The sequence below is a fragment of the Vidua chalybeata genome, chromosome 29 (genome assembly GCF_026979565.1).
Source record: "Vidua chalybeata isolate OUT-0048 chromosome 29, bVidCha1 merged haplotype, whole genome shotgun sequence".
NCBI lineage: Eukaryota > Metazoa > Chordata > Aves > Passeriformes > Viduidae > Vidua > Vidua chalybeata.
The window spans coordinates 2,138,115-2,160,511 of NC_071558.1; the positions used below are offsets into that span (position 1 = coordinate 2,138,115).

At 62.7% G+C, this 22,397-nt stretch overlaps 3 protein-coding genes across 4 annotated transcripts in view; 1 reads left to right on the forward strand and 2 right to left on the reverse strand.

The window, feature by feature from the left end:
* Positions 1–527: 527 nt before the first annotated feature.
* On the forward strand, positions 528–4,029 carry FCER1G (Fc epsilon receptor Ig). Its single transcript, XM_053967104.1, has 5 exons — positions 528–594; positions 2,115–2,206; positions 2,338–2,373; positions 2,516–2,539; positions 3,248–4,029. Exons 1-5 carry the CDS (start codon positions 528–530, stop codon positions 3,302–3,304), a joined length of 276 nt encoding a protein of 91 aa, XP_053823079.1. The 3' UTR covers positions 3,305–4,029.
* Positions 4,030–4,123: 94 nt separating this feature from the next.
* Positions 4,124–13,261, reverse strand: LOC128801201 (cilia- and flagella-associated protein 45-like). Of its 2 annotated transcripts, none has more exons than XM_053966923.1 (14): positions 12,914–13,261; positions 12,229–12,356; positions 11,749–11,887; positions 11,286–11,417; positions 10,837–10,964; positions 10,525–10,663; positions 10,150–10,317; positions 9,528–9,706; positions 8,911–9,040; positions 8,211–8,345; positions 7,317–7,430; positions 6,178–6,371; positions 5,244–5,468; positions 4,124–5,041 (listed from the first exon to the last, which is right to left on the reverse strand). In XM_053966923.1, the coding sequence occupies exons 1-14, from the start codon at positions 13,259–13,261 to the stop codon at positions 4,963–4,965; spliced, it is 2,238 nt and encodes a 745-aa protein (XP_053822898.1). In that variant the 3' UTR covers positions 4,124–4,962. The 2 variants fall into 2 exon arrangements, with proteins under 2 accessions (XP_053822898.1, XP_053822897.1); XM_053966922.1 differs by having other exon boundaries at positions 8,211–8,357.
* Positions 13,262–14,194: 933 nt separating this feature from the next.
* Positions 14,195–22,397, reverse strand: part of LOC128801106 (sialoadhesin-like) — a 13,634-nt gene continuing 5,431 nt past the window's right edge. Inside the window, exons 7-14 of the mRNA XM_053966743.1 lie at positions 17,900–17,981; positions 16,850–17,080; positions 16,342–16,599; positions 15,974–16,252; positions 15,442–15,735; positions 15,271–15,361; positions 14,690–14,711; positions 14,195–14,506 (exon numbers count right to left, since the gene is read on the reverse strand). Coding sequence (XP_053822718.1) covers positions 14,381–14,506; positions 14,690–14,711; positions 15,271–15,361; positions 15,442–15,735; positions 15,974–16,252; positions 16,342–16,599; positions 16,850–17,080; positions 17,900–17,981 — 1,383 coding nt within the window. The 3' untranslated portion in view covers positions 14,195–14,380. The remainder of the gene's footprint in view (positions 14,507–14,689; positions 14,712–15,270; positions 15,362–15,441; positions 15,736–15,973; positions 16,253–16,341; positions 16,600–16,849; positions 17,081–17,899; positions 17,982–22,397) is intronic.

Here is a 22,397-nt window from a genome sequence, read left to right on the forward strand (position 1 = left end):
TCTCCCAAATTTGGGGGGGTTCTTACCCAGTTTATTGTCCCTCTCCCCATTTTTGGGGAGATCCTTTCCCCTTTTGGAGTCTCCCTTTTAGGGTCCCTTCCCCTTTTGGGGCCTCTCTCCCCAGTTTGGGGGGGCTCTTTCCCCAGTTTGGGGTCTCCTTTGCCCTTTTGGGGTCTCCTTCCCCTTTTAGGGTCCCTTCCCCTTTTGGGGCCTCTCTCCCCGGTTTGGAGGCAGAAGGAGCCCCCCCAAAAAAAGGGGGGAAGGGGCTTCCCCGCAGCTCCCCCTTCCCGCGGGGATTTTGGGGACCCCCGGGGGTCTCTGCAGCAGCTGCCCCGGGTCTGGGCGAGCGGCCGGACGTCGGTGGCCGCGGGTGACACTTGGGGACAGCGGAAGGGAGGGAGGTGGCACTGGGGAAGTGGGGGAGGGGCGAGCGCTGCGGTCACTGCCGGGACCGAGGGGACCCCGCGGGGACAGCGGGGACAGCGGGGACAGCGGGGACAATGGGGACAATGGGGACAATGGGGACAATGGGGACAGCGGGGGCGCGGTGCCTGCTCGGCCTCGTCCTGCTGGGGGCGCCCGGCCTGGCCGCAGGTGGGCACGGGGGGGATTTAGGGGATTTGGGGTATCCCGGGAGGTTTGGAGGGTTTGGGCTGTCTGGGGGGGATTTAGGGGATTTGGGGATTTGAGGGGATTTGGGGTGTCTGGGGGGATTGGGGTGTCTGGGGGGGATTTAGGGGATTTGGGGTATCCCGGGGGTTTGGAGGGATTTGGGGTGCCCGGGAGATTTGGGGGGTTTGGGGTGTCTGGGGGGGATTTAGGGGATTTGGGGTATCCCGGGGGGGTTTGGGGGGATTTGGGGTGTCCGGGAGATTTAGAGGGTTTGGGGTGTCTGGGGGGGATTTAGGAGATTTGGGGATTTGAGGGGATTTGGGGAGTCTGGGGGGACTTGGGGTGTCTGGGGGGGATTTAGGGGATTTGGGGGGATTGGGGGGGATTTGGGGTGTCTGGGGGGGATTTAGGGGATTTGGGGTATCCCGGGGGTTTGGAGGGATTTGGGGTGTCCGGAAGATTTGGGGGGTTTGGGGTGTCTGGGGGGGATTTAGGGGATTTGGGGATTTGAGGGGATTTGGGGTGTCTGGGGGGACTTGGGGTGTCTGGGGGGGATTTAGGGGATTTGGGGTGTCTGGGGGGCATTTAGGGGATTTGGGGTATCCCGGGAGGTTTGGAGGGATTTGGGGTGTCTGGGAGGTTTGGGGGTGTCCGTGGGATTTGGGGGATTCAGGGGGGTTTAGGGTGTCCGGGAGATTTGGGGGGGTTCGGGATGTCCGAGAGGTTCAGGGGGATTGGAGGGATTCAGGGGATTTGAAGGGTTCGGGGTGTCCGGAGGATTTGGGGTGTCAGGGGGGCTTAGAGGATCCAGGGGGATTGGGAGGAATCCGGGGTGTCTGGATTGGGGGGGTGTCCAGGAGACTTTGGGGGATTTGGGGAGGCTGAGGAAATTTGGGGGCCCAGGAAATGGGGGGTGCTGGGGTAGGCGGGAAGGGAGGGGATTTAGGGGATTTGGGGTTTCCGGAGGATTTGGGGGATCCAGGAGATTTGGGGGATGGGAGGGGGGGCAGGAAATGGGGGTGCTGGGGAAGGAACTTGTAGGGCCGGAGGTTTTAGGAATGGGGGGGGGGTCTCAGGGATTGGGGGGTCCCGGGGGTGAGAGGGCTCAGGAATGGGGTGCTCATGACTTTGGGGGTTTTTACGGATTGGGGGGGTCCCAGGGGATGAAGAGCGCGGGGGATGGGGGAATGCAGGGATTTGGGGTCTGGGGGATTTGGGGTCCAGGGGATTTAGGGTCCAGGGGATTTGGGGTCCTGGTGATGCATCACGTCCCCTTCCCCATTCCCTTAACTTTTGGGGTGCCCCAGGGACCCCCAAGGTGCTCCTGGGCTTGAGGGGGGCTCCAGGACCGACCCCAACCCCCCCAGACCTCAGGCACGGGGCGGGGGGGGGGCTCTGATGCCACCCAAGGCGCCATCGATGCCACCTGCGGGGTGACACACGGAGCGGGGCATCCCCAAAACCCCCCAAAACTCTCCCAAAATCGCCCCAAAACCCCGCAGGGGCCCTGGCCGAGCCCGAAATCTGCTACGTGCTGGACGCGGTGCTCTTCCTCTACAGCCTCATCCTCACCGGCCTCTACATCCGCCTCAGGGTGAGCCCCACGAACCCCCCTTTTTTGGGGGGGGGGGTCCCCAAACTTCCCCTCCTCGCCCCCCTCCCCATTTTTTTACCCATTTTCCCCTTTTTTCCCCCTCATTTGGGTTTTCTCTCCCCCCTCCCCAGTTCGTGACTCAGCGGCTGCGGAGAGCGGCTGAGCAGGTAAAGGGGGGGGGGGGAAGGGGATTTGGGGGGGGGTTTGGGGTGCAGGGAGGGTGTGGGGGGGCTGTGGGGGGCTGGGGGTGTCCGGCTGTGCCCCCCCCCAGCCCCCCAAAATCCCCTTTCACTTTCTGTTCCCGGGCAGAAGGAGGAAGAGGCCGTTTATGCCGTGAGTCACACGGGGGGGGGAGGGGGCAGATTTTGGGGACCCCCCCCCCCCGAGCTGGGTGGGGATTTTTGGGGGGCGCAGGGGTTGTGCTGGGGAGGGGGCACATCCCTGGGGTTTGGGGGTAACCCCCGGATGTTGATGGGCTGAGATTTGGGGTCCTCACCCAACAGTGGGGTGAGATTTGGGGTGTCCCCCCCCATTTATGGGGTGAGATTTGGGGGGGTTGGGATTTGGGGTCCCCCCTTCCCTAAAGAACCAATTACGGGGCTGAGATTTGGGGTGTCCCCCTGCATTTATGGGGTGAGGTTTGGGGTCCTCACCCCCATTTATGGGGTGAGATTTGGGCTGGTTGGGATTTGGGGTCCCCCCTTCCCTAAAGAACCAATTATGGGGCTGAAATTTGGGGTGTCCTCCCACTTAAAGGGCTGAAATTTGAGGTGCCCCACCATTTATGGGGAGAAATTTGGGGTGTTTGGGATTTGGGGTGTGTGTCCCCGTCCCCCCCCATTTACAGGCTGGGATTTGGGGGTGTCCTCCCACCTATGGGGTGAGATTTGGGGTGTTTGGGATTTGGGATGTTCCCCCTCTCCTAAAGATGCCATTGCTGGGGTGACACTGGGGGGGGGGTGACAATGGGCTGTCACTCTTGGGGGTGGCACAGACCCCCCCCCAGACACCCCAAAAATCCTCCCGACCCCCCCTTTGCAGGGTCTCAGCTCCGGGCACCAGGAGACCTACGAGACCCTACAGATGAAGAGCTCGTGACCCCCCCGTGACCCCAAAACCCCGCACCCCATTTCCCACCCCCCTGCCACCACCGGGATGGAAAATTGGGATTTTTTTCCCACAAAAATGGAAAAAATTGGGATTTTTTTTTTATCCCTGGAAATGCCGGATTTGGGTGGAAAATTGGGATTTTTTCCCCCTGGAAATGGAAAAAATTGAGATTTTTTATCCCTGGAAATGCCGGATTTGGGTGGAAAATTGGGATTTTTTCCCCCTGGAAATGGAAAAAATTGAGATTTTTTATCCCTGGAAATGCCGGATTTGGGTGGAAAATTGGGATTTTTTCCCCCTGGAAATGGAAAAAATTGAGATTTTTTATCCCTGGAAATGCCGGATTTGGGTGGAAAATTGGGATTTTTTTTCTCCCTGGAAATGGAAAAAAAATTGGGATTTTTTTATCCCTGGAAATGCCGGATTTGGGTGGAAAATTGGGATTTTTTCCCCCTGGAAATGCTGGATTTGACCCCAAATTTCTGCTGCGGGGCTGAGCCCCCCCCCTCTCAAATTTGGGGGGGGGGAGGATGTGAAGATTTTTGGGGGGGTCTCCCCCTCCCCCAACGCCCCCTCCGTGGGATTTCTGCCCCCCAAATTCTGACCGAAGAAACCCCATGGAAATAAACCAGTTCAAACCAGTTCAAACCAGTTCAAAACGGTTCAAACCAGTTCAAACCAGTTCAAACCAGTTCAAACCAGTGCTCCCAGTTGAACCCAAAATCTGCGGCTTGGTTCCACGAGGGCAGGGAGGGTAAAAATGGGGATAAAATAGGTGTAAAATACAGATTAAAAACGTAAAAAAACAGAGATTAAATGGGGTTTAAAGGGTTGAAAATTGGGGGTAAAAATTGGGATTTAATGGGTTAAAATAGGGATAAAAATGGGTTGAATTAGGGGTTATAAAGGGTTAAAAATCGGGATAAATGGGGGAAATGTAGGGATAAAAATTGGGATTAAAAGGAGTTAAAAACAGGGATAAAATGGGTTAAAAGTGGGTTAAAAAGAGGGAGAAAAATGGGTAAAAATAGATAAAATATGGGTTAAAATAGGGATAAGAAAGGGAAAATTGGGATAAAATGGGTTAAAATAGGGATCAAATGGAGTAAAATAGGGATAAAAGTGGATTTAAAATGGGTTAAAAATACACATAAAAATGGGCTAAAAATTGGGATAAATGGGTGTAAAAGGGTTACAAACAGGTGCAAAAAAGGGTTAAAATTGGGGTAAAAATGGGTTAAAAATAGATGAAAGTGGGTAGAAATAGGGTTTAAAGTTGGTAAAAAATAGGGATTAAAAATGGGTAAAAATAGGGATTAAAATTGGGGAAAAATAGCGATTAAAATTGGGGAAAAATAGGGATTAAAATTGGGGAAATGGGGGTAAAATGGATTCAAATGGGTTAAAATATATAAAAATGGGTAAAAAGAGGTAAAAAATGGGCTCAAACCATGGAAAAAAGGAGAAATGTCCCCCAGGTCCCTGGGGAATGGCAGCTGGCATTAGGAGATGGCACCAGGGTGGCATCAGCAGGTGGCAGAGTGGCACCAGGAGGTGATAGGGTGGCACCAAAGTGGCATCAGGAGGTGGCAGGGTGGCACCAGGGTGGCACCAGGGTGGCATCAGGAGGTGGCACCAGGGTGGCATCAGGAGCTGGCAGCGCTGGCCGTGCCCCAGGCCTTCTTCTCCACCAGGGCACAATACCTGTCGGGCACGCCGCTGTCCCTGCGGGGCACAGAGTGACACAGGAGGGGACATCAGCCGTGCCAGCAGGTGCCAGGGGTGGCAGAGGTGACAAGAAATGCCAGAAGGTGACACAGGAGGGGACAGGATGTGACAGAAGAGGTCCCAGGAGGTGGCAGGAAGTGACAGTGGTGGCACGGGAGGTGGCACGGGAGGTGACAGAGGTGACATCGCCACCCCGCACCTGAGGCGCTGCAGTTTCTGCTGTCCCACGCGTGCCAGGCGCTCTGCCCGCTCCCGCGCCCGTGCCAGCTCCCGTTGTCCCTCCTCCACGGCCGCGGCTCTGTCGCGCTGTCGCCGCTGTCGCGACTCCCGGATCTGCTCCCGCAGCGCCTCCGCGTGGGCGCGCTGTGCCCGCTGCCGTGCCAGCTGCTGCTGCTGCTCCTGTGCCAGCTGCTGCTCCTGGGCACTGGGGACACGGGGACACCTCTGTGACACTGTGACACTGGCACTGTGCCCGCTGCCGTGCCAGCTGCTGCTGCTGCTCCCGGGCCAGCTGCTGCTCCTGGGCACTGGGGACACGGGGACATTGGCACTGGGACACTGGGACACTGGCACTGTGTCCTCTCCTGTGCCAGCTGCTGCTCCTGGGCACTGGGGACACGGGGACACCTCTGTGACACTGTGACACTGGCACTGTGACACTGGCACTGTGCCCGCTGCCGTGCCAGCTGCTGCTCCTGGGCACTGGGGACACGGGGACACTGGCACTGGGACACTGGCATGGGGACACTGGGACAGGGACACGGGGACACCACTGGGACACTGGCACTGCGCCCGCTCCTGTGCCAGCTGCTCCTGGTGAGCACTGGGGACACGGGGACATTGGCACGGGGACACTGGCACAGCCCCCTGGGTACAACTGGGGTGGCTCAGGGACACTGACGCTGTCCCTTGGGCACAGCTGGCACGGCGCCTGGAGTGACACTGGTGTCCCCAGAGCCAGCAGGATGGCACAGAGACCCTGCCAGAGCCACCTGGTCACACCCGGGTGACACTGGTGTCCCCAGAGCCAGCAGGATGGCACAGGGACACCGCCACACCTGGCACGGCCCCAGGGGTGACACCAGAGTCCCCAACCCCCCCAGCTGTCCCCGTGCCACCCCGGTGCCACCCACCTGAGCAGGGTGAGGAAGTCGCGGCGCTCCTGCTGCAGTGCCAGCGCCAGCTGCTGTCGCCGCTTTGTCGCCTGCTCGCGGCGGCCGCGCTGCAGCTCCTGCAGCAGCTCCGCGCGGCGCCGCTCCCGCTGCAGCTCCCGCTGCCGCCAGGCCCGCTCCGCCGCCTCCTGGCTGCGCCTGGAGCGCAGAGCCTCCTGCGGGGACAGCGGGGACACTGGGGACATCGGGGACATCGGGGACACTGGGGACCCTGGGGACATCGGGGACATTGGGGGCACTGGGGACCCTGGGGACACTGGGGACACTGGGGACCCTGGGGACATCGGGGGCACTGGGGACCCTGGGGACACTGGGGACACTGGGGGTATTGGGGACATTGGGGACATCGGGGACACTGGGGGCACTGGGGACATTGGGGACATCGGGGACACTGGGGGCACTGGGGACATCGGGGACATCGGGGACACTGGGGACATTGGGGACGCTGGGGACAGGGACAGCTCCCGCTGCCGCCAGGCCCGCTCCGCCACCTCCTGGCTGCGCCTGGAGCGCAGAGCCTCCTGTGGGGACATCGGGGGCAGTGACAGGGACAGGGGACCCTGGGGACACTGGGGACAGGGACAGGTCCTGGCACTGCCAGTCCTGCTCCGCCGCCTCGTGGCTGTGCTTGGAGCGCAGAGCCTCCTGCAGGGACATTGGGGACATCGGGGACAACGACAGCTCCCAGTGCTGCCAGTCCCGCTCCGCCTCATCCTGGCTGTGCTGGTTGTGCAGAGCGTCCTGTGGGGACGTTGGGGACATTGGGGACAGTGACAGGATACCCCTGGGGACAGTGCCAGGCTGCCCTGGGGACAGGGACAGGGGCTCCATTGCATCCTGACTGCGCTTGGTCCTCATTGCGTCCTGTGGGGGACAGTGACAGGGAACGCTGGGGACAGTGCCAGGCTGGCCTTGGGGACAATGACAGGCTCTGCTTGGTCTGTAGAGCGTCCTGAGAGGAGGGGACAGTGCCAGGCTGGCCTTGGGGACAGCTCTGGAAGCGCCCAGCATTGCATCCTCCCTGCTGCCACTGCTCCAGGATATCCCCCGACAGGGGGACAGATCCCCGGGGAGGGGACAGGGGTGGCAGTGCCACCCACCTGCGCCTCCTGCCAGCCCTGCTCGTGCTCCTGCATGGACTTGACCCGGTCCAGCTCCCGCTGCCACTCCCGCCGCAGCCGCGCCCGCTCCGCCTCCAGCGCCGCGTCCCGCTCCTGGGGACAGCGACACGGCTGGGGACAGGGACACCGGGACAGGGACACCGGGACAGGGACACGGCTGGGGACAGGGACAGCAGGACAGGGACACCGGGACAGGGACACGGCTGGGGACAGGGACACTGGGACAGCGACATCGGGACAGGGACACGGCTGGGGACAGGGACACCGGGACAGGGACACCGGGACAGGGACACCGCGACAGCGACACCGGGGTAGGGACACAGCTGGGGACAGCGACACGGCTGGGGACAGGGACACCGGGACAGGGACACCGGGACAGCGACACGGCTGGGGACAGGGACACCGGGACAGGGACACCGGGACAGCGACACGGCTGGGGACAGGGACAGCAGGACAGGGACACCGGGACAGGGACACGGCTGGGGACAGGGACACCGGGACAGGGACAGCGGGACAGCGACACGGCTGGGGACAGGGACAGCAGGACAGGGACACCGGGACAGGGACAGCGGGACAGGCACACGGCTGGGGACAGGGACACCGGGACAGCGACACCGGGGTAGGGACACAGCTGGGGACAGCGACACGGCTGGGGACAGGGACAGCACGACAGGGATACCGGGACAGAGGGACAGGGACACTGTGGGGGACAGAGCCCTGGGAAGGTGACAAAGCCAAGGAAGGTGACAGCTCTTTGGGGTCCCTGAGGGGACAGTGCCTCAGGGTGGAACAGCACCCTGGAGAGGTGACAGCACCCAGGGGAGGTGACAGCGCCCCGGGGAGGTGACAGCGCCCTGCCAGCCCCGCCCTCACCGCCTTCTGGCGCTGCTCCTCCAGGGCCCGCAGCTCGGCGCGCCTGTCGCGCTCCCTGTCGCGCTGTCGCAGCCGCTGGTTCTCCGCGTCCGCCGCCTTCATCTCGGCCAGGAACTGCCGCTTGCGCTGCTGCTGCTGCTGCCAGGCCTGGCCACACCGCGGGGACACCGCGGGGACACCGATCCCGTCACCGCAGAGCCCCGCAAACCCCGCCTTCCCATGGGGATCCCAGTTCCGTGGGACCCGCATTGCCCGGGATCCCCCATTCCTTGGGATCCCCCATTCCTTGGGATCCCAAACCCCTGGGATCCCCATTCCCTGGGACTGCTCAGGACCCCCTTTCCCTGGGATGCCCCATTCACCGGGATTCCCCTGCTATAGATCCCAATTCCCTGGGATCCCAAACCCCTGGGATCCCCCTCATTAGCATCCCCATTCCCTGGGACCCCCATTGCCTGAAATCCCCACTCCCTGGGACCTCCCGCACCTTGGGACCCCAAACCCCTGGGATCCCAAATCCCTGGGATTCCCCTCCTCAGGCCCCCCCATTCCCTGAAATCCCCATTCCCCGGGATCCACAGCAGCTCCGTGTCCCCTCCCGCTGATGCCACCATGTCCCCACAGCCACCAGAGCCACGACCCCACGCTGCCCCCAGCCCTTCCGACCCGAATTCCCAAATTCCCGCTGGGAATCTCGGACCTCGCGATCCTCCCTCCTCATCTGCTCCAGGTGCTCCAGGAACCTCTGGCCCTCCTGGAATTTCTGCTCGGCCCTCAGCGCCAGCTGCTCCTGGTGCTGCTCCATCTGCTGGAGCAGCTCCCGCTTGGTGCTGGGAATTCGGGAGTCATTCAGGAATTATTTGGGAATTCGGGAATTATTTGGGAATTCGGGAATGGAAAAGTTCTGGTCCAGTTCCAGAATTGTGGAGTGCACGGGGTGGGGAAGGGGAAAAGAGGGGAAAGGGAAAGGGGAAAGATGAAAAAGGGAAAAGATGGAAAAGAAAGGGAAAAGGAAGGAAAAGGGAAAAGGGGAAGGGGAAAGAGAGAAAAAGGAAAAAGGGGAAAGGAGGGAAAGGAAGGGAAAGGGGAAAGAGAAAAGGTGAAAGGGAAAAGAGGGAAGGGGAAATGGAAAAGAAGGGAAAAGAGAGAAAGGGAAAAGAAGGGAAATGGGGGGAAAGGGGAAAAGGGAAAGGAACAAGGAGAAAGAGGAAAGGGAAGAGGAAGAAGAGGGAAAAAAGAACGGGGAAGGAAAAAGAGATAAGGGAAAAGGGATAAGGGGAAAGAAAGGAAAAGGGAAAGGAACAGGGAAGCACGGACCTGATGAGCTCCTGCTTCCTGCGGCGCTCCAGCTCCTCCTGCAGCTGCAGCCCCTTCTCCCGCTCGCTGTCCATGAGCCGCTGCAGGCGCTGCTCCTCCGCCCGCAGCTCCCCCTGCGTCTGCCGCTGCTCCGCCAGCTGCCGGTCCAGGATGGAGCTGCAGCGGGCACCCAGCAGGAGCTGCGGGAATGGGAATGGAAACGGGAATGGGGATGGGAATGGGAATGGGGATGGGGATGGGAATGGGAAATGGGGATGGGAATGGGGATGGGAATGGGAATGGGGATGGGGATGGGGATGGGAATGGGAATGGGAATGGGAATGGGAATGGGAATGGGAATGGGGATGGGAATGGGGATGGGGATGGGAAATAGGAAATGGGAATGGGAAATGGGGATGGGAAATGGGAAAAGGGGGGAAAGGGAAGGGAAGGGAAGGGAAGGGAAGGGAAGGGAAGGGAAGGGAAGGAAGGGAAGGGAAGGGAAGGGAAGGGAAGGGAAGGGAAGGGAAGGGAAGGGAAGGGAAGGGAAGGGAAGGGAAGGGAAGGGAAGGGAAGGGAAGGGAAGGGAAGGGAAGGGAAGGGAAGGGAAGGGAAGGGAAGGGAAGGGAAGTTCCAGCCATACCGAGTTCAGGTGCCGCATCTCAGCCTCCTGCTCCAGCCTCATCCTGGCCGCGCGCTCCAGCAGCTCCCGCCGCTCCCGCTCCCGCTCCCGCTCCAGCTCCGAGCGGGCCCGCGCCTCCCGCAGCTCCTCCTGCTGCTGCTCCGCTCTGCGGGCCTGGCTGCGCTCCTCCTGCGGGACAGGGACAGCGACACTGCTGGGGACACTGCTGGGGACATTCCCGGGGACATTCCCGGGGTCCTGAGGGACATTCCCAGGGCCTTCTGTGGGGACAGTCCCGGGACATTCCAGGAGCCCTGGCATGAGGGCAGTGGGAAAAACGGGATCAGGAAATTTGGGATTGGGAAATTTGGGCTCGGGAAATCGGGAGATGCCCACGAAAGCCGCGTCCTGGCGGGATTTGAGGATCTGCAGCCGATCCGCGAGCTCCCGGCGTGGAGCCCGAGCCTCCTCCTGGATCCGCTGGAATTCCTCGGTGCCAACGATGAGCGAGGCCGGGGGCCGATCCCTGGGAATTCTGGGGGACACGGACCAGGATCAGGGGCACGGGGACAGCTCCTGGTGTCCCCTGTGTCCCCAAATCCCATCTGCATCACCAAATGTCCTCAGGGTCCCCAAATCTCTCTGGCTCCCAAATTCCCCTCAGTCTCCAAATCCCTTCTGGGGTCCCCAAATCCCCTCGAGCCTCACACGAGCTCCCTGATCACATCCTTGGTGAAGACCCGGATGGTTTTGGGTTTGTCCCGGGGCGAGGGCACCGTGCCCGGGGCGCTCCTCACGGCCCGGAGCTGCACGATGGCGCTGGAGGGGCCTGAAATCTGTGGGAAAGGATGGAGTGAGACCCCAAAATCAGCCCCAAATCGTCCACAAACCCACCCTCAAAATCCCCCAAAAATCATCCCCAAATACCCTCAAAATCCCATAAAAATAATCACAAAATCCCCTCAAAAGCCCCCAAAAAATCATCCCCAAAATCACCCCATAATCCCCCAAATCCCTCAGAATTCCCCAAATCTCTTCAAAATACCCCTAAAATCCCCAACGAAATCCATCAAATTTTGGGGTGAGATTTTGGGGTGAGAGACTCCCAAATGCCCCAAAATTCCACCAGAATTCCTCCAAAATGGATCCAGCCTCACCTTCTTCGCCCTCTCCCCCTCTTCCTCCTTGTCCTTGTCCTTGTCCTTGTCCTTGTCCTTGTCCCTGTCCCTGTCACGGTCCCACTGCTCAGCCCTGCCCAGCTCCGCGCTCCGCGCCCGCCGCAGCTGCTCCTGTGGGGACAGGGGACATCGCGGGGACAGCCCAGCGACATCCCGAGGCATTCCCAGGGGACATTCCCAGGGATATCCCTGGCGACATTCCCGGAGACATCCCAGGTATATTCTGGGGCAGTCCCTGGATCAGAAAAATCGGGACCAGGAACAACGGGATCCAGTAAAATCAGGATCAGGAAAAGCGGAATTGGGAAAATCGGGATTGGAAAAATTGGGATCAGCAAAGCGGGATTGCGAATAGCGGGACCAGGAAAAGGGGATCAGGAAATTTGGGATCAGGGAATTTGGGATCGGGAAATTCGGGCTCGGGAAATCGGGAGATGCCCACGAAAGCCGCGTCCTGGCGGGATTTGAGGATCTGCAGCCGATCCGCGAGCTCCCGGCGCGGAGCCCGAGCCTCCTCCTGGATCCGCTGGAATTCCTCGGTGCCGACGATGAGCGAGGCCGGGGGCCGATCCCTGGGAATTCTGGGGGACACGGACCAGGATCAGGGGCACGGGGGAAAAAATCATAGATTTTGGGAGAAAAATAAAATTAAAATTTAGGGAAAAAATCACAAATGTTGGGAAAATGAATCCTGAATCTTGGGGGTAAAAAATCCCGAATTTTAGGGAAAGTATCCCAGATTTTGGGGGAAAAAACACCAGATTTTCAGCGAAAAAATCCTGAATATTTTTTTTTAATCCTGAATTTTGGATTAAAAAAAAAAAAAAAAAAGCGCCTGATTTTTAGGTGAAGAAATCCCGAATTTTGGGGGGAAAAATCAGAGATTTTTGGGGGAAAAAATGGCGGATTTGGGGAGCCTCACATGAGCTCCCGGATCAGGTCCCTGGTGATGACCCGGATGGTTTTGGGTTTGTCCCGGAGCGAGGGCAGCGCTCGGGGGGCGGCAGCGACATCGCGGAGCAGCACGATGGGGCTGGAGGGGCACGAGAGCTGCGGGAAAGCACGGGGTGAGACCCCAAAATCCCCCCCAAATTCCCCCCAACTCCCCCCCCAAAATCCCATAAAAATCGCCCCCAAAATCCCATACAAATCCCCTGAAAATCCACCTAAATCAACCCCAAATCCCCCCAAACCCCTCAAAATCCCTACCCCAAAACTGCCCCAAAATTCCCCCAAATCATCCCTAAATCCCCCTAAAATCTTCCAAATCACCCCAAAATCCTCCAAATTCCTCACTAAATACCTCCAAAATCAGCTCAGAATCACTGCCAAATCCCCTAAAATCACACTAAAACTGCTCTTCATTTCCCCAACCCCCCCCCCCCAAAAAAATCCTCCAAATCCCCCAAAGTCACCCCAAATCACCTCAAAATGCCCCCAGAAATCCCCCTCCAAATGCCCCTAAAATCTCCCAAAATCCCCTCAAAATGCCCTCGGTGCCCAAATCCCGCACCCGGTGCCCAAATCCCCCCTCCCCAGCCCTGCCAGGTCCCCCCCCGGTGTCCCCGGTTCCCCTGCCCGGTGCCCCCCGGTGCCCGACCCCGCACCCGGCGCTCCCCGGGCGGGCTCCGAGCCCCGGAGCTGCTGCGGAGCCTCCGCCGAGCCCGGGGGGGACGGGAGGGACCGGGGGGCTCTGGGGGGACAGAGGTGGCACCGGGAGGGTTTTGGGGGACACGGGACCCGGGGGATTTGGGGACACGGGACCCCGGGGTGTCCCCAGGAGGGTTTTGGGGGACACAGGACCCGGGGGATTTGGGGACACGGGACCCCGGGGTGTCCCCAGGAGGGTTTTGGGGGACACGGGACCGGGGGGATTTGGGGACACGGGACCCCGTGGTGTCCCCAGGATAGCGGGAGGCGGATCCCGGGCAGGGGCGGCTGTCGCGTGTCGCCATTGGCGGATGCCGATGTCGCGATTGTCGCCAGGCCCGGCCGTGGGAGAACGGCAGCGGCTGTCGCGAGATGTCCCCAACGGCCGCCGGCGCGAGCGGCGCTGTCCCCAACGTCCCCAACAGCCGCGGGGGGATGGGGGATCAGGGGGTCCTGGAAAGGACGGGGTGAGACCCCAAAATCCCCCCTCGCGGGACACATCGCCACCGTCGGTCCCCGCAGCCCGGGACAGTCCCGGCCCTCGCAGCGCGACGGCGGCCGCGACCCGCGACAGCGACCCGAGGCCAGGACTCCGCTCCCGCGGTGCCGGGGGCTCCTCCCCGGGGTCCCCGCTCCCCTCCGCCCTCCCGGCACCTCCCGGCGCCCCCGCCCGCCCCAGGCCCGGGCCCGGCCGAGGCTCCGCAGCAGCTCCGGGGCTCAGACGCAGCTCGGGGAGCGCCGGGTGCGGGGCTTTGGGCACCGGGGGCAGCGGGCAGGGCTGGGGCGGGGATGGGGCGAGCTTTGGGGCGGCGTTTAGGGACACCCCCGGCTCCGTCCCGCGGCTCTCGGGGCGCTCCCGGTGCTGCTGCCGGGCTCCAGCCGCGGGATCGGTGTCCGTGGTGACGGGGCGGCACCGCCGCAGGTCCCCGAGCCCCGGGCCGGTGTCACCGAGAGGGGACAAACAGGGAGCGGCAGCTCCTTCCCCTCTGCGAGGGAACCAGTCCGGAAATGCCCCAACTGATCATTTTGTCGCTGTCCCCAAGGGACTGAGGGAGCCCCAAAAATCCTGCAAATCCCAGAATGATCTACGCGACAACCTGACCGGGACCCTGCTCCTCCCCGAGCTGACCAGGCAGAGCTGAACAAACAAAAACCATTTCTCCTGGTTTCATCAAAAAGCTGCGTTTTGGGTCAAGGGACAAGGGTCCTGTGCCCCCTGGCACTGGGGGAGGGAATGGGGAGGCGCTGGAGGTACTGGGAGCACTGGAATGGGGAGCTCTGGGCAGCCCCACATGGGAGCCCCCACTCGTGGCCACTGCTCGGGCACGGTGGGCACCCATGGGAGCCTTGGCAGGGGGGGCACACGGCGGGTGCCATTGGGCAGGGACCCCCAGTGCCCCCAGTGTCACAGCGTGTCCTCGTAGTCACGGGGGTCCCGCTGTCACTCGTAGGGTCCCGACAGCTCCGCGTTGGTCACTCGTGGATCCCGAGGTGGGGCAGGGCTGGGGGACACCCGTGGGGGCTCTGAGAGTGACACCGGTTGTGGGGAGCTGGGTGACAGGGGACACCCGTGGGTGACGTGTCCCTGTGACCCCCCCTGATCACCCCCTCTGTCCCCTCCGTGGGGGTCCAGCACAGCCCCCTCCTCTGGGGGGTCCTGTGGGGATAAGGGGGGGTCTGGGTGGTGTCTGGGGAGGGGGAAAGGGGAGTCCCAGCCTGAGCCCCCCACTCACCTGTCCTGGGGCTTCCTGGCAGCTGCAAGGGAAAGGGGAGGGGGTGACCGTGGGGACCCCAGGACCCCTGAACCTCCCTGGGACCTCGGCAGCTCCAACCACCCACAGGACCCCCAAATGCCCACTGCAGCCCCAATTCCCACAGGAGCCCTGATTCCCCCTGGACTCTCCCAGCACCCCTGAACCCCCCAGAACTTCTGCACCACCACAGTGTTCCCAACCCACCCGGTATGCCTGACCATTTGAGCCCCAGAACCCCAAGCCTGGCAGGTAGGGGCACCCCCAAACTCACCCACGACCCCGAAAAGATCCCCCAACATCCCCGCATGGCCCACCAAGAGCTCCCCAAACCCTCCAGGAGCTCCCACTGCCACCCCAATGTTCCCCTAAGCCCACCCAGGGATGGCGCTGGAGCCCAACCAAGACCCTCCAAATTCCCCCCAGATCCCCCAAGACTTCCAGCCGCAGTCACTGCGGGCTCAGTTTCCCCCAGCTCAGGGGTCCTGGGTGCTGCTGATCTCTGCCCCCACTCTGGGGGCTTCCCCTCACTCCAGGACCCCCATTCCCCCCCCCATTCTCACCCACGCCGCTGGTGCCACCAGTGACAGCCCATAACGACAGCCAGGAGCAGGAGCAGGAACAGGAGGGTCCTGCCGACATTCACAGCCACTGCTGGGGACAGAGGGGGACACACCGGGGTCACCCTGAACCTCGGGGGTCCTGAACACCCCGGTGTCCCCGTGTGACCCCACCTGTGAGCCAGGGTGAGTCAGGTGTCACCGTCAGTGCCAGCTCTGGGCTGAGTGCCCGGTGCTCGTCCTGTCCCAGCTGGTTGGTGGCCACGCACTGGTAGGTGCCCGAATGTGCCACACGGACGTTCCCAAGCTCCAGGAGGGGACCCCGGGCCACCTCCTGCCCGTTGTGCAGCCAGGTGAAGGTGACAGGGGCTGAGCCCACCTGCACTGAGCAGCGCAGGGTCACGGGGTCACCTGGGCACACCTGGTGTGCCGGGGGAGCGGGGGTGATGGTGGCATTGGCCACGGGCACTGCGGGGACACAGACAGGGCTGAGGCCACAGGGAGGGGCTGGCAGCCGGTGTGGGGGGATTGGGACGGGGGGGATGGGTGTGATGGGGGATGCCGGGGATGGGGTCACAACACAAAGGGGTGAGGGGACAAGGGGAGAGATGGAAGGAACTGTGAAATGTGTCTGGGGCACATGGAGGTGCCCAGGCAGGGACCCGGGGGGGCTGCGGGGGCTCCCCGTGCCCATCCCCGCACTCACTGCGCACCGTGACGCGGAGCCGGGCGCTGCTCTTCCGCACGGCCCCCCCCTCGGAGCGCACCTCGCAGCTGTAATTCCCCGAGTGGGAGACCCCCACGGCGGGCACCAGCAGCTGCGGGGACCCCTGCGGGCCCCCCACCCTCTGCCCGTCCCGGTAGAACACGTGCAGGAGGGGGGCTCGGGGCCGCAGGGGGCTGGGGGTGCTGAGGCAGCTGAGATTCAGGGGGGACCCCTCGGTGGGCTCGGGGGCACCCTCCAGCACCGGCACAGGGAAGAGCTCTGGGAAGGAGAGGGGAGGGGGATTTGTGAGCCCGAGGCCCTGGGGAGGGGCTGTGGGGGTGTCGGGGTGGCGGCTGTGGGGTGCTCACCCTGCACTGTCACTGTCACCGGCGCTGACTCCTTCCACTCCCACCATCCCAGCCGGCCCTTGCAGCGGTAGCGGCCGCTGTGGTGCAGCTCCAGAGGCGACAGGGACAGCTCGGTCCCATCGGGGAGCAGCCCCAGTTCCTGCCCCTCGTGGTAGAAGGACACCCCGGTGACCTTGTTGTCCCGCCAGCCCCGGCAGCGCAGTGTCACCGTGTCCCCCTCCAGCAGCGCCCGCGCTGGCACCTGCAGCACCAGCCAGTCTGGGGGACAGAGGGGTCCTGTCACACCCGATGGCACCGGGACCCCCCATTGGGTCACACCAGCGGACCAGGGGTCCCCAGTTCCAGCACGGGGGTCCCCTTCACTGGGATGCTCTGGGATGTCCCCAGAGCAGGGGACAGGCTCTGGTCACACCAGGGGGTGACCCATGGACCAGAGCCCACCCAGAGCCCACCCAGAGCCCTCGGGGTCCCCACGGTGCCAGGCTGGGGACACCCACACCCCCCTCACCGTCTGAGACAGTCACGGGGGGGCTGTGCCCACTGCCGGGTCTGGCACACCGGTAGGTGCCACTCTCGGTGACAGTGACGCGGTTGTGTCCCCTCGGCCCCCAGTGCCACCTGTCCTTGTACCAGGTGGTGGCACCGGCGGTCGCCGAGCCCTGGCAGGTCAGTGTCACCTCGTCCCACAGCACCGCCGGCCTCCAGGGGGGATCCACGAGGATCTGGAGGGTCTGGGCACCTGCGGGTGACAGGGGACACCAGCCTGGCAGGGCCAGCGCGGGGCTGGGGACAGCGGGGTGGGGACCCGGCATCCCCCGAGGACTCACCAGCGAGGCCGAGGGTCTGGGCTGGAAGGGAGAAGGGACAGGGCTGGCTGGGGGTGGCACCGTGGGGACAGTGCCACCCCGGGCACAGAGTCTGGGGGCTGTCCCCAAACTGTCCCCATGGGAAAGCAGTTCTTGTGAGAAAGTGCATGGGGTGGTCCCCAAAAGATTTGGAGGGGCAGGGGACATGTCTGTGTCACAGCCACCCCGGCACCACATCCGTGTGGCATGGACGCCTTGGGAACAGGGACACCGAGGCCACCCAGGGCTGAGGCAGAGCATGGGGACACTGTGGACACCCTGGGGACAAGGACACCACAGACACACCCCATGCTGGCCCAGGTCACCCCCACCAGCTCCTGATCCTATCCCCATGATCCCATCCCCATGGCCACATCCTCACCCTTCTTGTCCCCTTCTGTCCCTGCATCCCAGTTCCCTTGTCCCCATGCCCAGAGCTACCTGAGCCCAAAGGTGTCAGTCCCCACATTCCTGTCCCCACATCCCCATCCCCACATTCCTGCCCCCTCTTCCTGGCCCCAAAGCCACCCTACATCCCCAGTCTCACCAAGCTCCACTGTGGGCAACATGGACTGGCACTGCTGGCCTTGGGGACCTCAGGGGACCCCGCAGCCCCCCTGTGCCCCCTCCCCACCGCTCTCTGCCTCACCAGGGCCCATCCCCGGGCTGCCAGGCCCGTGCCCGGGGCACTCACCCCACAGGAGCAGCGTCACCTTCCCGGCCATCCCGCTGTCCCCAGCCATGTGGACTGGCTGTCACTGGCTGCCGTGGCCACCGCTCCCCTGGCTGGCGGCTCTTCGGATGAAGGGGAAGGAAGCGAGGTCACGACTCGTCCCCACGTGTAGGTGGCCCTTGGTGGGGGCAGGGTGGCCACGGGCTGTGGGCAGGGTGGGGACAGGATGGGGACAGGGCTGGGTGGCACACGGTGGGACATGGGGTCCCAGGAGTGGGGGGCTCAGGGGGTTTGGGGAGCCAGGGATGGGTGTCCAGGGAATGGGGGGCTATGGAAGAACCAATGACCTGGGGAAGGAGGGTTGTAGGGGATGGATTGAACAGGAGAGGCATCCTTGGGAATGGGGTCCTGGGCCCTGGAGATCTTGGGGAATGGGAGTGCTGGGATGGGGGCTCCAGACAGGGTGGGATGTAAGGAATGGGGGTCTCATGTTTTGGTTCCCAAGGGAATCAAAGGTCCCAGGGATGGGCAGTGGCTGGGTGGGCACAGGGGTCACAGCTCCTCCACGCACTGCCTGAGATTTTGAGGTGACCCCGAGCCCAGCACAGCCCCCACAGTCCTGGGGTCACCCCAGGGCTCTCCTGGGTGGCTCTGTGTCTTTGCCCCACACACTCCTGGGCTTTTTCCTGTTCCCCCCATTTCCTGGCTCAGCGATCTCAAGCAACACTTGATGCCCAGTTCCTTCAGACAAAATCACACACCCATAGAATAAAGGCAAAAACCAGCCCATAAGGAAGCCTTTTGTTGGGCCATATTTAGGAATTCTCCCCGTTTTTCTAACTCTGAAACTCAATTGACTTCCCATGGATTCTGCTCCCAAAGGGGAGAAACTCTGTCCATCCTTGGAACAGAGCAGAGGAATCTGTGGAAATGCCCGTGTGTGCCTCAGGGTCTGATTCCCTGGTAAATCCACTCCAGCCTGCCCTGAGTTCCCCTGCTCCTGCTGTGACACCCCTGTTCCCCAGGCCCTCGTGTGCAGCCCCTGCTCAATATTTCCACACTTTTCCCTCTCTTCTGGTGTGCACATCCAGAACACAAACATTCTTTCCGGGAGGTTCCAGAGGGCTGCAGGTTTTGGTGAAGAAGGAAGGTCCAGGTCAGGTTGTTGAGCAGAGGGGTGTGGGATTTGCAGGACTTTTGGGGCTATCTCAGTCCCTTGCCAAGAGGGACAAAATGATCAATTGCTGCATTTCCGGACTGGTTCCCATGCAGCTGCACCTGCACAGGGGGTTTCCAGCCAGCCCTGCTCTGAAACCATCAAAGGCCCCCACAGAGCCCCTGCCTGGGCTCCCTTTGGGTTTTGTGCTTCTCGCAGGGCTGAGCAAACCACAGGCAGGCCTTTTTTCCCCCACAGAATTCTCACCTCTGCAGCAGCTCTAAAGCTGCCAGAATCAAAGGCAAGGGGGCGGGGGGGACCCTCAGGTCCTGGCTGCCAGCTGGGGCTGGCCAGAGCAGGGCTGGCCAATGGCCACCCCTGTGCAGTGGGGCTGGGGTGCCCAGGATGTGCCAGCCCTGGGACGGGCACCCGGCCAGGAATGTGCAGGGACATTTCTGGAGGTGCCACCCCCTGGGATAGGACCCCCCATGCCAGGATGTGTCACCCCCTGCACTGGATTTCCCCAAAACAAGGACCTCCCAGGACAGGAGACCCCTGGTTTTCCCCCAGGACAGAACCCCCTCCCCTTTCCCATCTGGTTCTCATCACAAAGGCCTCTTCCTTCTTGTCCAGGAAAAAGAAAGTGAAAGTGTTGAGGGGCCCAGCCCAGCACCTCCATCCCCCACAGCCTCCCCACCCTTCCCTGCACCCCACACACCCCATTTTCCCCCTCCCCTGGGTACCCCCAACCATTCCCTGCTCAGGTGCTCCCGGGATTGCTGAGCCAGGAACCGGGGGCGAGGGGACATGGCACAGAAGCGAGGAAAATAAGGGAAAAAGAGAAATAAAGAGCAGAAAATGTGAAGGGCAGGGGAGGGCACAGAAGCAGAGCTGCCCAGGGCCCCCATGTGATGCCTGCCCAGGAAATGAGCTCCCCAGGGGGGCTGTGCTGGGTCACCCCAAAATCTGAGGCACCCGGGGAAGGAGCTGTGACCCCCGTGCCCACCCAGCCACTGCCCATCCCTGGCACCCCCATTCCCCTGCGACCCCAACCATGGGACCCCCATTCCTTTGGTCCCCCTCGGCCTGGGGCCCCCATCCCAGCGCTCCCATTCCCCAGGACCTCCATGGCCCAGGACCCCATTCCCAAGGAACCCTCACCCATTCATTCCATCCCCTGAAATCCCCTTGCCCCAGGACCTGGAGTCTCCCAGGACCCCCCCATTCCCCCTGGACCCCCCATTCCCCAGCATCCTTATCCCATGACCCCAAATCCCCGGAGCCCACGTTCCCCTGGGACTCCCATCCCTGAGTCCCCCCATCCCTGCGGACCCCCATCCCCTGGACACCCGTCCCTGGCTCCCCAAACCCCCTGAGCCCCCCACTCCTGGGACCCCATGTCCCACCGTGTGCCACCCAGCCCTGTCCCCATCCTGTCCCCACCCTGCCCACAGCCCGTGGCCACCCTGCCCCCACCAAGGGCCACCTACACGTGGGGACGAGTCGTGACCTCGCTTCCTTCCCCTTCATCCGAAGAGCCGCCAGCCAGGGGAGCGGTGGCCACGGCAGCCAGTGACAGCCAGTCCACATGGCTGGGGACAGCGGGATGGCCGGGAAGGTGACGCTGCTCCTGTGGGGTGAGTGCCCCGGGCACGGGCCTGGCAGCCCGGGGATGGGCCCTGGTGAGGCAGAGAGCGGTGGGGAGGGGGCACAGGGGGGCTGTGGGGTCCCCTGAGGTCCCAAGGCCAGCAGTGCCAGTCCATGTTGCCCACAGTGGAGCTTGGTGAGACTGGGGATGTAGGGTGGCTTTGGGGCCAGGAAGAGGGGGCAGGAATGTGGGGATGGGGATGTGGGGGACAGGAATGTGGGGACTGACACCTTTGGGCTCAGGTAGCTCTGGGCATGGGGACAAGGGAACTGGGATGCAGGGACAGAAGGGGACAAGAAGGGTGAGGATGTGGCCATGGGGATGGGATCATGGGGATAGGATCAGGAGCTGGTGGGGGTGACCTGGGCCAGCATGGGGTGTGTCTGTGGTGTCCTTGTCCCCAGGGTGTCCACAGTGTCCCCATGCTCTGCCTCAGCCCTGGGTGGCCTCGGTGTCCCTGTTCCCAAGGCGTCCATGCCACACGGATGTGGTGCAGGGGTGGCTGTGACACAGACATGTCCCCTGCCCCTCCAAATCTTTGGGGACCACCCCATGCACTTTCTCACAAGAACTGCTTTCCCATGGGGACAGTTTGGGGACAGCCCCCAGACTCTGTGCCCGGGTGGCACTGTCCCCACGGTGCCACCCCCAGCCAGCCCTGTCCCTTCTCCCTTCCAGCCCAGACCCTCGGCCTCGCTGGTGAGTCCTCGGGGGATGCCGGGTCCCCACCACCCCGCTGTCCCCAGCCCCGCGCTGGCCCTGCCAGGCTGGTGTCCCCTGTCACCCGCAGGTGCCCAGACCCCCAGCTCTCCTCGTGGAACCCCCCTGGAGGCCGGCGGTGCTGTGGGACGAGGTGACACTGACCTGCCAGGGCTCGGGCGACCGCCGGTGCCACCACCTGGTACAAGGACAGGTGGCACTGGGGCCGAGGGGACACAACCGCGTCACTGTCACCGAGAGTGGCACCTACGAGTGTGGCAGACCCGGCAGTGGCACAGACTGCCCGTGAGAGTCTCAAATGGTGAGGGGGGTGTGGGTGTCCCCAGCCTGGCACCGTGGGGACCCCGAGGGCTCTGGGTGGGCTCTGGGTGGGCTCTGGTCCATGGGTCACCACCCCCTGGTGTGACCAGAGCCTGTCCCCTGCTCTGGGGACATCCCAGAGCATCCCAGTGAAGGGACCCCCGTGCTGGAACTGGGGACCCCTGGTCCGCTGGTGTGACCCAATGGGGGGTCCCGGTGCCATCGGGTGTGACAGGACCCCTCTGTCCCCCAGACCGGCTGGTGCTGCAGGTGCCAGCGCGGGCGCTGGAGGGGACACGGTGACACTGCGCTGCCGGGGCTGGCGGGACAACAAGGTCACCTGGTGTCCTTCTACCACGAGGGGCAGGAACTGGGGCGGCTCCCCGATGGACCGAGCTGTCCCTGTCGCCTCTGGAGCTGCACCACAGCGGCCGCTACCGCTGCAAGGGCCGGCTGGGATGGTGGGAGTGGAAGGAGTCAGCGCCGGTGACAGTGACAGTGCAGGGTGAGCACCCCACAGCCGCCACCCCGACACCCCCACAGCCCCTCCCCAGGGCCTCGGGCTCACAAATCCCCCTCCCCCTCTCCTTCCCAGAGCTCTTCTCGGTGCCAGTGCTGGAGGGTCCCCCCGAGCCCACCGAGGGGTCCCCCCTGAATCTCAGCTGCCTCAGCACCCCCAGCCCCCTGCGGCCCCGAGCCCCCCTCCTGCACGTG